At 36.2% G+C, this 15,331-nt stretch overlaps 1 protein-coding gene across 1 annotated transcript; it reads left to right on the forward strand.

Moving 5' to 3' along the window:
- The first annotated feature begins 3,313 nt into the window (after positions 1-3,313).
- LOC132141719 (adhesion G protein-coupled receptor E3-like) lies at positions 3,314-8,930 on the forward strand. Its single transcript, XM_059551380.1, has 13 exons — positions 3,314-3,816; positions 3,901-3,935; positions 4,060-4,128; positions 4,930-5,119; positions 5,739-5,855; positions 6,288-6,469; positions 6,569-6,733; positions 6,808-7,014; positions 7,092-7,324; positions 7,518-7,584; positions 7,672-7,763; positions 7,852-8,014; positions 8,191-8,930. The coding sequence occupies exons 1-13, from the start codon at positions 3,531-3,533 to the stop codon at positions 8,248-8,250; spliced, it is 1,866 nt and encodes a 621-aa protein (XP_059407363.1). The 5' UTR covers positions 3,314-3,530; the 3' UTR covers positions 8,251-8,930.
- The last annotated feature ends 6,401 nt before the right edge of the window (positions 8,931-15,331 follow it).

The raw sequence follows: 15,331 nt of genomic DNA on the forward strand, positions 1-15,331 counted from the left end.
GAGATCTGTGTATGTGCTTCCTGTGATAACTGCTTGCGAATGAGCTGTGACCTGAGCTGTCTGATTCTAGATCAGTTTGAAATAGTGTGATGTGCACTGATGTCACGGAGTCTGTAGACCACAGATGAGAGTAAGCTTACAAAGAATACAGATAACCTGTTATTTTAAGATGCTTGCAAATTATTGACTACACCATCTGCCTGCAAAGAGCATATTTCTCATGTTGGCTAAATGTTTTGCAAGCAAAATTTAAATTGTTAATATTTAATTTTATTATAGTAGATGTTTTAGAGGTTCATAAAAGTGAGAAATTGACTGCTGCTTAAGCCACAAGTCACATGACATGTAGGGTTATGTGGCTGACTGGTAATGACGTGAGCTGTGTGTCATTCTAGAAGTGTACATTTGCATGTGTGTGGTCAAAGGCTCAAGTATTTGAGATAAACTCAATGACCACATCCTCAGACATAGGAACAGTTCATTGTGATTGTCAGTTGTTTTGGCTTACAACAACTCTGAAGTTGATTCTAAATCAGCATGAAAGCTAAGTGTTTACTGGGTGGTTTTCCTGTCAAGCGCATGCAATACAGATCAGTAGTGCTTCTCAGATCATTCACCAGTACAACAATGAAACTCACAGGCCCTGAACATAACATTTCTGTGATCAGGTCACAGTCAAATAGACCTTTACCACAACAAAACCCCCAAATGCATTATAGTTAGACACTGAAACTGCATTCAAAAGGAGGTCAATCAGACTTTCTCTTCTCTTCAGGAAACAGTCTAGATAGGCCAAGAGAAATGAATACGCTCGAAACAGTAAACTTATTTTTTAAATCACCAAAAACCTGCTTTCCTTTTATTTAATTGAGTGAGAACTGTTCAGATTTCAAATTTGCTTTCAAACAACAAAAGCCTTTATTGGTATGTAACGGATGCTCGACATGTTCCTGAAATTATGTAAATCATGTTTGGTAGAAGCACAGTGGTAAAAAGCCACTGTTTTGTTTATGTGACGTTTGTTTTCTAGGTGACAAAATGCAAATGCATTTTCCTTGGAGTTTGTAGACACCTTTAGCTTGTTAAACAGCAGTTAATTTGATACAGCAGTGTATGGAGGACGGTGGACACTATTTCAAAGAGTTGTCAATGCAAAGCAAAATGAACATCATCCTTCATTTGACTGGTAAGTTATCTCTTCTGCCTCATGTTACTATACTAATCAGGGCCCGGTTCCCCGATAACGTTCACTCTAAGCGCGCTAAGAAGACATCGAAAGATATATCTTACCAAAGTTGTTGATGTTTCTAAGTGTGTTCCCTGAAGTGTCCCTTAGGAAGCTTCTTAGCACGCTGCCTCTTACGTCCGACGTTACAAGAGCGCTGTCCAAAGTCAGGGTGCTGAATTAGTTTGCATCGATTGCTCATGAATCGATTTTCCACTTCACATGAAGGTGCATTAAAGCGTTAAGAAAGACAACACGTTCTTTGCAAATGAAACATTCCTCAAATTATTACAGTAACATTTATTTTAACATAGTTTAAGTAATCAGTAGAATATAGACTATAAATTAAATTATCAAATGGTCAGTAATATGTTCACACGATAGGCTATGTTGTGACGGTTAGACGAACCGGGTATCCCTCGCTAATCATCCACCCTCCTTATCCCGTTGTGCCACTTTTTGACATGGGTTTAACGACTTATGAAAATTATATAATACACTTTTATATTAATGGTAAGGTACTTTACAATCAGAATTGATTGGCAAGCAGCTGCAGTTACTTCTGTTTAATGCGGTATTGATTGCAATTGGTTTATGTTTTTAATAAAAAACAACCTATCTACAATGAACAGAGAGAGAGAGAATTAGATACAAAATATGCTGGGGAAGCAACGTTAACAAGGGCACCAAGCTTCTCGTCAGGGAACTTGAAGTTTTGCTGGACCTTGCCACCAAGTCGAAGATCACACTCCTATGGTCCACTATAACCTGCATGTTTATGGTCACGTATCCCTTTTGCGATATTTCCTCCCGATCAATCACTGATGGATTGGCGATAGGGATGAGTGTGCCATCCACCAGGATGTAATCCCTGGCATGGCGCAGAAGGGCGTTGGTGACTGTGTGGAGACACCTCCACACCGAGGTCTTGATTAGGCAGTAGCCCTCTCCCACGACCTCGATGAATCTCTCTGTAGCAAAATAAATAAATAAATAAATAAATAATAATAATTAAAGAAAAAAAAGTAGCGCTGGGCTTCAGGGCTTAAAGCAGAATTCCGCCGCGTTAGCCTGGCCAGCGCAGGTCTGGGAAGGTCCAGCTGCTCCATAATGAGTTGTCTTGGGAGGGGATTTTTTTTTATATAGCCACGTCAGGCAAAATGTCAAAAGGGCTTACGTTTTGCCGAATAAAAAAACTGACATGGACTAAACGGCTCCGAGTCCGGCTCCGTCTTTGATTTAATACAAGGACATGTTGGATCGCTGCCATAGTTGGTCACTTACTGGACACCACCATGCTTACCCATTTAAAGATCTTAGCCATTTAGAGCCAAATTGTTTGCCAGATTTTAATTATCAAAAAAATGATTGCCAATTCGCTTTAATTACATTACGAAAAAGCCTAGGCTAATTACCACCTTATTAGTTCTGTAACCACATAAAGTCAACTTCATAAATAGGCCTGTATCCATTGCGAACATAATTTATTATGAGTCTTAAAAAATAACAGAAAATCATTGTTGAGCCACAAAATTGTCAACATACCATAGTTTGACTTGTACTTCGCTGCGCTGGTTTCTAAAGACTGCTGTACAGTAGCGTCATGAGCTCAAATAACGCTAAGAGAGAGCTACGAATGGTCCAGACCAACCTTACGAAAGTGTGACTTACAGAAGATATACTTAGCGTACGAACGTGTCGGGAACCGTGCCATAAGGTTAAGAGACAGGTTAAGGAATAGGTTAAGAACTACTTAGCGATAAGAACGTTTTGGGGAACCGGGCCCAGAAACATAGATGTTCATGTAAGAATGCAAACTGAGCAAAACTCATATGTGCTGATAGTCTTGTTGTGCTTTGAACAAATCAAAATGGGTGTCCCCGGTTGTGGTCCGAATAAAAAGTTTTTATTATGGTTTTATACATTTTATAATGGTTAGTTATTGTAGAAATAAATTGTGAGGTGTAACAAAACAACTCATAACATAGTCTTGTGCACTTTAGCAAGAAAGTAACTTTTTTTTTGTTCTCTATGAACTTTCCATTAGTACATTTTACTGCACTGTAAAAAAAAAAAGTGTAATTTTATCTGTGGAATATTGTAAAAACACTACGAAAAAAGCCAAACAACTTTGAATAGGCTATCAGTAAGTTCCTGTACTATATACAGGGAGAAACTGTATAAGATCTAACCAGACATTTCATGTAATTTTACTGTAAAATACTATTAATGTTACTGTTAGCGTGTAGTAATTCTCTAATGATTGAAGACATACTGTGATGTAGAAGGGTTTATACAGTAACTGATGGATTTATCTCTAGCACTGCTGCTGCTGATTATCAGAAGTAATGCAGCCATCTACAAATCACAAGGACACCGGTACTGTTCTCCTCTGGTGAACACAAGCTACTGCACAAATTCCTCCAGTTACCTGGACTGTCATGAACTCCCTTGCAAAGCCTATTCCTGCATCTCTCAGAGTCCCGGATGCTCCTGCATGATCGGATCCTACAACTGCAGCAGCAACTGCAACTATGAAGCTCCTCCAAATTTCTGTAGTTGCAATGCAGAGACTTGCCTCTGCCTGAATGGTGTGTACAGTACTGTCCTCAAATGCTGCCCTTGTGTGTCATATGCGTTTTTATTCATGATTTATCCCAATTCTTCTCTTCCAGATATGATGAATACTTCAAACAGTGCAAGTGGGAATGTGGGAATGAGTTTCTACAAGATGATTGTTACTCTATTAATGTTATAAAATCATTATTAAAAAGTAACAATTTCTCTTTCATTCTGTTTTTATTTTATTCTTTTTTTGTATTCCTCTGGAGCAGCTCACTGCAAAAGACATTATGAATTTTCTTGACCAGATCGCAAAAATGGCAGGTCTGATGTCTACTGAAGTAAGTAATGTTTCCTGCCCTTGACCAATATAGGGGGTAGCTCTTAAACAAATTCAAATAGAAATGTTCATAGATCAGGGAAGGAGGAGGCGGAGCCAGTGAACATTTAATTTAAATTTAATCATATGAAATAAACACTGTCTCAGATTAATGCTGCATGAAACATAATTAAACTAAAACAAAAATAGTCCAGTCCTGGTGCTCTCTCCTCTCGCGCTGTTGTCATTCCTCATTTTATCCTTCCGGAGCTCCTCTGTGGGACTCTAGACCGGTGTGATGCTCATATCACTCGTGTCACTGGCCTCACTCCGTTCCCACGCTCTCGAACCAATCACCACAAATACCAATGACGGAGTTGAAACAAACCATACTTAAAAAATCTATAACATGGTGAAAAATCCCCATATGCACATTTGAACATTCTCTTCTTCCCCTGAATTTTGACCTTGTAAGTACTTTTCTACAACTTTTTTTTACCAAAACACAAGGTTATAACATTAATGTAACCAGTGATAAAAAAAGTAAATCTCCCTAAATCATTTTTATTATTATTTACTTATAAATAAGAGGGTTTTCAGGCATGTAATATTTTCAAGTAATTATTATTATTATTTTTTTTATTTATACATATGCCTTTTACTGGGATTTCTTTACTATTTGAAACCTTTTCCATGATAATAAAGTCAAGGGACAGGTTTGTCATGGTATTTTGAGAATGTCCCATAGGTTCAATACTCCTTGCTCTTTTGTCATAAAAATAATTTGGATTCTACAGCAGTCTCTCTTTCGGTATTTCTTTAGGCGGCAGAAAACTTTTTGAAGATTGTTGATGCCACCCAGGTAAAGGTTTCAGAGTTGGTCAGCGCTGAAGATAAAAGTAACTTGGTGTCATATGGAAACACATATCTGAAGGTCTCTGAGAGCCTGGTGTCTGCACTGGTGACGCCAACAGAAACTGAAAACTGGCTGAATATTAGTCTCACCAATACAGGTAAAAGTGCCTATTTCTATTTGTGTTTTTGATATGTTCTGGGATCAGACACAATGTGTGAGTCATAGTCAGATAAGTTCTATTAAATAATTTTCTAATGTTTTTCTTTAAATGCCATTGCCCAAATAGGGAATTTTTTCTGGGATGCTGGAGAACACTTATTTTTGGCTCCCTAAACAAACATTTTATTTAACAATTTGTTCTATGATTAGGGTTCTTTTTCCACTTTAAAGAACCTCTTGTGGAATGGAAAGGTTCAATGGATTTTGAAGGTTTTACATGGAGACGTTGATGTCAATAAATAACTCTTTATTTAAAAAAAAATGTTCTGGGTGAAATGGGGCTGGGTGATAAATCACATATTAGCAGGATCTTTATGGAATATTATATATATTTATACTGTAAAAAATCTAGCTTTTAAACACAGTAAGCCAATTTCACTCATGGCTCTTGACTGTGACAGCTGATAGTCTGCTTTAGACAGAAAGCCAATAGTGCACCGAGTTCTGTGTAGCACTTTAACAAACATATGCATATACAATAAAAATTTATGTGAAGTGGGCTTTCATAAATATTGTAAATAATTTACTGTAGCATGTTCTTGTTTGTGTTTATTCAGAGGGTCGAATCTTCATGGTTGGACCTCGGGTCACCTTAGATAAAATCCCTCGACTCGACACGACAAATTCTTCTGTGGACATCGATCTCATTGGGATCGCCAGGAACAACGCTGAAAGTATTATTAAATGTTATAGTCTAATTAATTTTTTTTTTTTCATAAAAATAGACAACTTAATATAACCACTAAATCACATGAATGAGGTTTTAGTAATCAGGTTTGGGAGGAGCGCGTCAGATACATAGCCTAATCAACAGTGGTAAACCACAATCAAGTAATCAATACCATAGTATAAATACAGCTGACTTACCTCTATCCATTGACGGTTTATCAGCATCCCTCCTCCACCCCATCGACTCACTTCGAGTTCACTTTAAAACTAGACGGGGAAGCGGAGTACTCTAGGATCGGGCCATTCCCGAGCCCTTCACTGGACAGCACACCAAATACAGATACCATACCTCAGCTAATTATATGTAAGCTTAAACTCGTGATTTTTCTGTATTGTTGATTTCAACATAGTATTGCTTTTCTGTTTCTGTCACACAGGATCAGCTGCTGTGGCTTTCATGAGCTACAACATGATGGAGAATCTACTGAAGCCAGACTTCTTCAACAAATCCAATGACACGATTAAAACCATGATGTCCACTGTGATCTCAGCTACTCTTCCCAAAACCACCAACACTACACTAACTAAACCAGTCAACTTCACCCTCAAACACATCAGAGTGAGAGACTGAAATGTGTTCTTGTGTTATCAGAGCATTGATGAACATCTGAAAACATCTAATATTCAGTGTTCTGATACTTTCTTCATCTTTCTGCAGGAGTTTGATCCCAGCGGATCTCTGTTCTGTGTGTACTGGAATATCAGCGAGTGGATTGTAGATGGTTGTTCTGTTTTAAAGTCCAACAGCAGCCACACTGTGTGTTCCTGTGAACATCTGTCCACATTCGCTCTCATCATGCAAACCAGCAGCCGTCAGTCAGAGGTACAGAACATTTCTAGTGTACACTGAAGAACAGCACAGATTTGGCACCCATGTTCTCTCACATGTTTTCTCAGAGCGACTCTCGGCTGGAGCTGTTGAATTTGGTGTGTGTGATCGTGGGGCTGGTGTTCTTCACTTTGTCCCTGTTGACCTTTGCCCTTTGTCAGTGGAGTCCTGGAGTGAATAATGTGGCTCGAATCAACATCTGCATCAGTCTTCTGTTGGCTCACCTTCTGTTTCTGCTCACACAGAGGTTCCTGAGCCTCATACGTCCTCTGAAGGTGAGAATGATGAAGGAGCCCTACAGCTCAGCACAGTCTCACTGAGAATCATCATAACTGTCTCTCATGGTCTCCAGGTGCTGTGTGCCGTGATCTCAGGACTTTTGCACTTCCTCTTTCTCTCTGGCTTTGTGTGGATGTTCATTGAAGCTGTGCTGCTCTTCATCTGTGTGAAGAGCCTATCACAGATCAGCTCCAAAAAGAGGGAGGTGCTTAGCAGTGGATTCCTGTGTGTGATTGGATATCTGGTTGCTCTGGTTGTGGTGTGTGTGTCTGTCGGTCTGGTTCCTGAAGGCTACGGCAGCAAAGAGTGAGTTGTTGCTGTTGTTGTTTTTCAAGTAATTTGTTTAGAAGGAAGTAAAACGCTCAGAACTGTTTTCTGCTATCTGATGAAACACATTCTTTTTTACACAGGCTTTTATTGACAAATCTGATATAAACATTCAACATATGAAATAGTATTATGTAATTAAATCTGTTATTATCTGTTTCCCTCTGAACAGTTGCTGGCTTAAACATGATAAAGGTTTTATCTGGAGTTTTCTAGGTCCTATTTGTGTCATACTAGGAGTAAGTTCTAAATATTACAGTTTTTCACTTGGGCTGTTGAAGCCAAAAAATAACTAAATCATTCGATAATTTCTTCTTTTTCTGCAGTTAAACACAGTTCTCTTCATCATGATCGTCATCACTCTGAACTCAACTCTCAAAAAACTGAATGCTGAAGTTTCACAGATGAAACAAACCAAGTAACAAACATTATGATTTATATGCTTCGTAAAATAACAGAGTCAATGAAGAAGCATTAACTCTCTTTCTGTCTCTCTTTCTCTACAGGATCATGGTGTTTAAAACACTGGCTCAGTTTGTGGTTCTTGGTTGCCCCTGGATTCTGGGTTTCTTCACTAATGGCAGTAACGTGCTGGAGATCCTCTTCCTGATCTTGAACTCCCAGCAAGGAACCTTCATCTTCCTGATCTACTGTGTCCTCAATAATGAGGTCAGACTTTTTTTTCCATCTGTACTCTATAAATAAACCAATTCACCTCCAGATACAGTGGCTGTAAAGTAGTTTCTTACCTGTTTATTATAAACAAACTCATTCTTGTTTATGAGTTCAGAGGTCGTATTGATCTCATGAAGTCACTCAGCTCCTCTCGTCTCCTTCTTGTTCAGGTCAGGCAGCAGTACAGGAAGTTCTTCAGATGTCTTTGCTGTGGACACAAACAACACTGATGACTACAGAATCAGGTTTAGATATTGCTGAAGTGCCATTATTATGCATTTGATGTAATTCTTACAGTAAAATGTACAGTTTAGTAATCTGGGTTTTGACCAGGTCAGGACTACTTCTGTAAATCCTTAACATTTTTTAAGGATGTATAAATCTTAATGAATTACCCCAGATACCTGTCTTGATATTACAGTTTTAAACACTTATATGTTGTACATCAATACTTATTTTTAAAAACACAAGATTGTCTTGGTGGTGGGAGTCAAGCATATTTTGACAGCATCCATAAAATGTTCTGATAAATGCCGGCAAATTAAAATGCCCTCCTGAAAACTATTTCGTGTGTACATGGAGAACGGAAAAAAACATGACTTTACACTTTACAGTTTAAGTACAATTTTTTTTTAAATTTTAACTATATAAAGTCTTGTGTCAAATAGTTAAAAGCCTACATTTATTGATCTTGAACACTTAATTTTGTTTGTGGTCAGAATATATATATATTTTCTTTGTTAGCCTACTTTTGTATATATTCATATGGCTAAATATATTTTCAGAATGGAGTGTCACAGCTTTTATAGTTGTAGTGGATTTACCTTCATAAATCTATTAAAGTAAAGGAACAGCTGATGTGTCAAATTTTAAAGTGAATCTGTATTGTCATATAACTTGTAGTTTAGTAATAAAAGACATGAATGATGATTGATATTTGCTTTCACTTTTTTTTTTGTTACAAAGTTGTGTCTTAATAAACAGTGCGATATAGTAATTGTATTTGTGAACGTATTTTTTCACCATTCCCCAAAAGACAAAAAAAAAATCTTCATATAATTATTGATTCTAATTTGAGAGGAATATCCTACTTTGAAATATGAAATACTATCATCTGCAATATGACTAAAGTGTAACTGTCACATGTAATTTTGGTTTCAGTTTCATGGACTTCTAGTTTGTCTTTGTTTTTTTGTGCTTCATTGGGTTTTCATGATTGTTCATTGATTACACACATCTGTTCATCAATTTTTCATTAGTTCACTGTGTATTCCATACATTGCCTGACAGAGGTGGGTAATCCAGGGGCCAAAGAGTAAAAGTCTTGCCATATTTTTGCTCCACCCATGAACTCAGCAGCCGATTTCACCAGAGGAGGAAACAAGTCATTCCTTCCGAGTCACAAACTAGTCTTGAGTCAAATCCCAAGTGCTCAAAGAGTTAAAGTTAATGAGATAATTAGGTAACTAATTAAATGATGATTGTGCATTAGTGATGAACACCTGCTGTTAACAATCAGCATCACTGAAGAAAAGAGAAACACAAGAACTACATCTGACTTTAAGCACAGCCTTGGATGAAATCAACTGGAAGAAAAAAAACTGTGCCACCATAGTTGTGTTGAGAATATGCTTCAGTTGATCTCTTGAGCCTTTAAGCAGTTTTTATAAATTTGCTTCTAAGCAATTGCATTATTGTTTTGTAGTAAACATTTGTGCAATGCTGATACAAATCTTGATCTAGCAGGTAACTTATGCTTTTGATGCCTGTATGATCTAGCGGTTAGAGAGGACTGCTGTCTGTTCACTGCTCTGTGTGTGTGCGCGCGCGCTTTGGATGGGTTAAATGCAGAGTACGAATTCTGAGTTTGGGTCACCATACTTAACTCTGTCACTTTCACAAACAAGAGAGAAATCTCATTACGTAAACGCCACCATAACACTTCAATATTAAGGAGTAAAAAAACACGGTTTGGTATTAGGCATTTAGCCATGACCATTTATCATATGATCCTCAACAGTGGTGAAAATAATTATTCATACTGCTGTGCATTATGGGAGTCTTTCATGTATTGCAACATGAAGCATTTTGTTGATTATCACCATTGTAGAGATTCATATGCTGGTTCTTGATATATATATGTGTGTGTATGTCTAAAAAAAAAGCAGGCATTGGAGTTCATATAGAAATGTGTTAAACAAATTTAAAATCCTCCACTTCCTATAAATATTAAGACACCATTTTTTTAGTGTTTATGCTGTAGCTTCAATGGGAACACTCAAGACCTAAACATGTGAGAAAAAACATTATTTGAGTTATAGTTAAACCAACTCGTTGTGACTATATGTTCTTCATATATCACAGATCTCTTTTCTTCACAACATCACATACAGATCTACAGAGACAGATCTGACACAACAAGTCAAGGGTCAAGAGCACTAACTAAACCAAACACTGATCTCCATGTTGGTAGCATCATTTTAACCAATAAAAAAATCAACATCTGATCCTCTGTAGTTCTCAATAACAGCAGGTGTTTATCACTAATGCACAATCCTCATTTAATAAGTCACTTAATTATCTCATTAACTTTAACTCTTTGAGGACTTGGGATTTGACTCAAGACTAATTTGTGACTTGGAAGGAATGACTTGGTTCCTCCTCTGGTGAAATCAGCTGCTGACTTTATGGGTGGAACAAAAATATGGCAGGACTTTTACTCTTTGGCCCCTGGATTACCCACCTCTGATTATGAGATCCCTTTGCCATATCACCAAGGGAGCAAAATCAGTTTGCTCTTGTTTTCTCAGATAGAACAAGACTTACCAAAACAAAGTTACTGGGTTAATCTTTTTCATGTTTCCTTGGTTGGTAGGTGCACCAGAGACCTGATGGAAAAGTCAGATTTTCATGATATGTCACCTTTAATTGTCTGTATTACTGTACAAGAATATTTAGTGTGATTTGTAATTATTTTCTTGATATTCATCAAGGAAAAATATATGAATGCTTCCTTTCAGTTTTTCAGCATAGTTGAGGTGATAGTAAATATTTTGAATGATTGGTGGATTTTAATCAATATTATCATCACCATGTGTGTTTAATAAGAAGGTTTTATCACAGTCAAGGCTTTAATAATAAACATGCTAACATACTCCTCACAATATTCTTTAAAAATAAATAAAAAGTAGTTTCAGTATTGATTTTTTTTTACATTTAACCTGTAGGCAGGTTTTCTTTTACAGATAAAATGAGGCAAAAACAAGATTTAACTCAGACTAAAAGTAAAAAATAAAATTGCCAATGAGAAGGATGCAATACTAATGCAGTATTAGAATTTGCAAGACATGACCATTTGACAGCGACATGCATGTTGGGTCACAAAATAACAGGTGGAGAAAAAAAGGGACATGTTAACTGCAAAAGAATTAAGAATTAGGTGTGAAACCACCAAGAACCATTAAGTCTCCAGTGCCACCATTTTCCAAAACTACAACCGACCTGGAGTTTCCAGAAGTGCAATGTGTCAGGTTCTCAGAGACTTTACTTGAGTAAGAAATTCAAAAAATTGGACCCTCACTTAGTTAGAATAACATGCTGAAGTGCTGTGTAATACATAAAGACTTATTTTGTATAGGTTTTATGGACAGATACTTTGAGAGTGACTCTTGAAGGACCAGCCTCACATCCTCTTATATCACTCTTTCAAGAACTTACATTTCAGAAACTGGCAGTAAGTTTTGGGAGTTCATTTTTAGCAAAATATCTTCATAAACAGAAAAATAAACTATAACAATTGTTTTAAATGTTTTCTTCACTTTTCACAAAAGAAAAGCTCCATAATAGACTGAATCTGATTTGACAGGAATACCGTAGCTTGAAATATGAAATCAAGCCATCATTCATATCATTTCTATATTTAAAATATAACCTGAATAACCCTTAGAACTGTATGTGCACATTTTCTGTTATTTTTTACAACACGAGTCAATAAACCATGTTTAAAGGATTGATGAGATTTGTTATGACCATCGTATTGAGGAAGTTAAGAAAGTAATGCTGGGAAGCTTAGAAAAAAAAACTAATGATCGATTACTAGCAGCTGCCAACATTACAGCAACCATAACAGTCCATGTGGAGTCCTAGGGTTAAAACTGATGTTGAATAACACAGGATGTTGTTAGGTCACTGATAATACAGTTAATAGGAACTAGACATGTTTACTATTGTTAGGTATACATTTGTATTTGAATTTGCATTTGAGAAGGAAACAGTGAGCTCAAATTTCCTTACCAGGATGCTGAACAGATAACATCAATAAACAGCACACACAAATATTTGATTCATTCATTTGTGTCAGTGAGGATCACTGTATGTCAGCTTATTTCAGGTAAGATCTTATTTCTGCTCATAATGATTCTCATCAGTCTCTGTACTATACATCAAACAACATGCAACGTGTGTTGATGTGTGATTGTGTGATTTGTCTGTAGTTTGCTGTTTACAGTATTTAGATATTTGTATTTATTTATTTAGGTATTGCTTCAGAGCATTTGTAGACCTACAGGAATTTTCAAGTGTGGTTTATTGGAAACTGTATGTGATTCAAATATGATTTATATCTGATAGTTTCTGCAACTTTGTTTAATCGACAGTGCTTTTTAATTAAACTAGAGAATACTTTCATCCTTTATTAAATTATTCTTTGACAATAAATTATTAAAACTATTATTTGTAAATCTTTATTTCCAAAGATTAAAAAGAAAACTTGCCCTCTGAACTGCCTTTTGGATAAAGAGATATACATTTAAATTGTGAAATTGTTAATGGCTTCCCTTCTCAATAAAGGCAAGTATTTTTTTGTATCATGATTAGAATTTAAATGTTGATTCACACTCACCAAAAACTTTTAATAGATAAATGAATTGAATCTCATTAAGTCCAATCCAATATAATTTTTTCTTCATAATGCATGACAGGTTCTATAAGAGCACCAATCTCTGGGATGCTGTGTAAGTATAAACTGTGATTTTGGCTTTGGATTTCTATTGTTATAAGACCATACACATAAGCAGACTCAGACAATTTGTTTAATAGATCTTTTGACCAATCTGTTTATTCATTCAGCAGTTAATAAGAGTTAGTACTGTGGGATCTGATTAAAAATGTAACCATATTTAAATAATATCTGCAAAACTCAAAATCAAAATCAAAATCACCACAGAAGATGCTTTTTTTCTCCAGTAAAAACTGTGTGAACACTCTGTTTCTTTTAAATAATGTTTAACATATGGATAACTTTTATTTTGTTTGCATCATTTTTCATTTACTCACCCTAGAATGGTTCCAAACCTATGAGTCGGTCTTTCTTCCATGGATGAGCAATCCATGTTCAGAATACTTTGAAATAATTAAGCTATGAAACACACAAAGGAACATATTAAGTGGATGTCTTGTTTTTATCCTTTCCAACTCTACACAGCAAAATCCCCAGTGTTAATTTAACACTCTGAGTGTGGACTGAGTGTGGACTCATATAAACTCTGAAGCAGTGTTAAAAGTAACACTGGAGCAGAGTTGAAGTAAATGAGATAATAAAGAAGTTAATTGAGTTATGATTGACCATTATTGAAGACACCTGATGTTAACAAGCAGAATCACCAAACGAGAAAATCACAATTTGTGTGTCACAATTTTAGTGGCCAATGTTTGCTTTAGTTGTGATCTTGGCCTGTGGTTTTTTACTTTTAAAATTTGTTTTGCAAGTCTAGAGCAAAAGTCATCGGGTGGTGATGATTATGTTTTAATGTAATTGTTGTTTGACCTGAGTTGCTGAACTCATTTACAGTGTTTTCTCTAAATACTTCTCCATTGTTGATTGTAAAAGCTTTGATTCCACAATGAAAGCGTCTGCATTTTCTATACATTTCGTAGCCATCTCTTACAAGTGATTCTGATTGTTTTTTTTTTAATTAATTAAAGAGTCCTTATTTTAGGCACACACAGATAACAAGAATCAGCGTATGAATCTCAACAACGGTGACAAACAGATCTACTCTGACCATCACAAAACTAGATACTAAAAATTCACATAAAAACAGCAAAAATAAAATGTAGTTAGAATAAAAAGTTAAAAAGACAGTTCAGCTCATAATTTATTCATGCCGCAATGCATGATGGGAGCCATGGATGAGTTTTTATTGGCTACAACATGCTTTTTTGATGGTCACCGTTGTTGTGATGCTCACGCTTATTCTTGATGTCTGTGTGTCTAAACTAAAGAATGGTTTTCTTTATGTAGAACTAACTTTTAAAAACATGTCATATTGTGCCAAAAAATGCTGGATTACTATCTTTTTTTTTCCACTTCAATATGTATACATTAATGAAACCTGAACTCAAGCATTCAGGTCACTCCATGAGAATTAGCTCAAACCACAATCAATATCACACATGATTGCCTTTGCTCTGGTCTGTATGTTATAATTCTGTTACCACAGCCCCACAAAGTCAAATGTAAATAACTGAAGGTTCAAGATCCCAACTAAAGAAAACACTGACCACTATAATGGTGACACACAAATTGTGATTTTCTTGATGGGGTGAGTCTGCTTGTTAACATCAGGTGTCTTCAATAATGCTCAACCATAACTCAATTAACTTCTTAATTATCTCATTTACTTCAACTCTGCTTCAGTGTTAATTTTAAACACTGCTTCAGAGTTTATATGAGTCCACAGACTCCACACTCAGAGTGTTAAATTAACACTGGGGATTTTGCTGTGTAGATAAAAGTGATACGGTCTGTGTTTTATTTGCATTTTATTTTTAACAACAACAGTTTTCCACAGAATTTCTATTAACAACAACAACCACAACAACAACAAAATGTAATGTAAATTATATTTGAATACAATGAATGGGATTCTGTGCTGTTTCATGCTGCATTCCAAGCTTCAAAACTGATCCAGACACACCAAAACAGTGGCATAGCCAGAATGTTATTTTTGGGCGGGCCTGCACTGTTAAAAATCGCTGTAAAAAACTGCCAAATTATGACAGAAACATGCTTTTTTTATTTTTAAAAAGGTGCATTCTGGGTAATATTCATCATTTTCGAGAAGGTTGCCTGCTGCTATATATCCTAAATTAACACACTGAAAAAAAAAAAAAAGTTCTGTCAACTTAAATAAATAAGGCAACTTGTTGGGTCAGCAATACCATGACTTAGGTGCCCTTGAGCAAGACACTGAACCCCCAACTGCTCCCCGGGCACAACAGCATAAATGATGAACACTGCTCCGGGTGTGT

Source organism: Carassius carassius, chromosome 6 (genome assembly GCF_963082965.1).
Source record: "Carassius carassius chromosome 6, fCarCar2.1, whole genome shotgun sequence".
Taxonomy (NCBI): domain Eukaryota; kingdom Metazoa; phylum Chordata; class Actinopteri; order Cypriniformes; family Cyprinidae; genus Carassius; species Carassius carassius.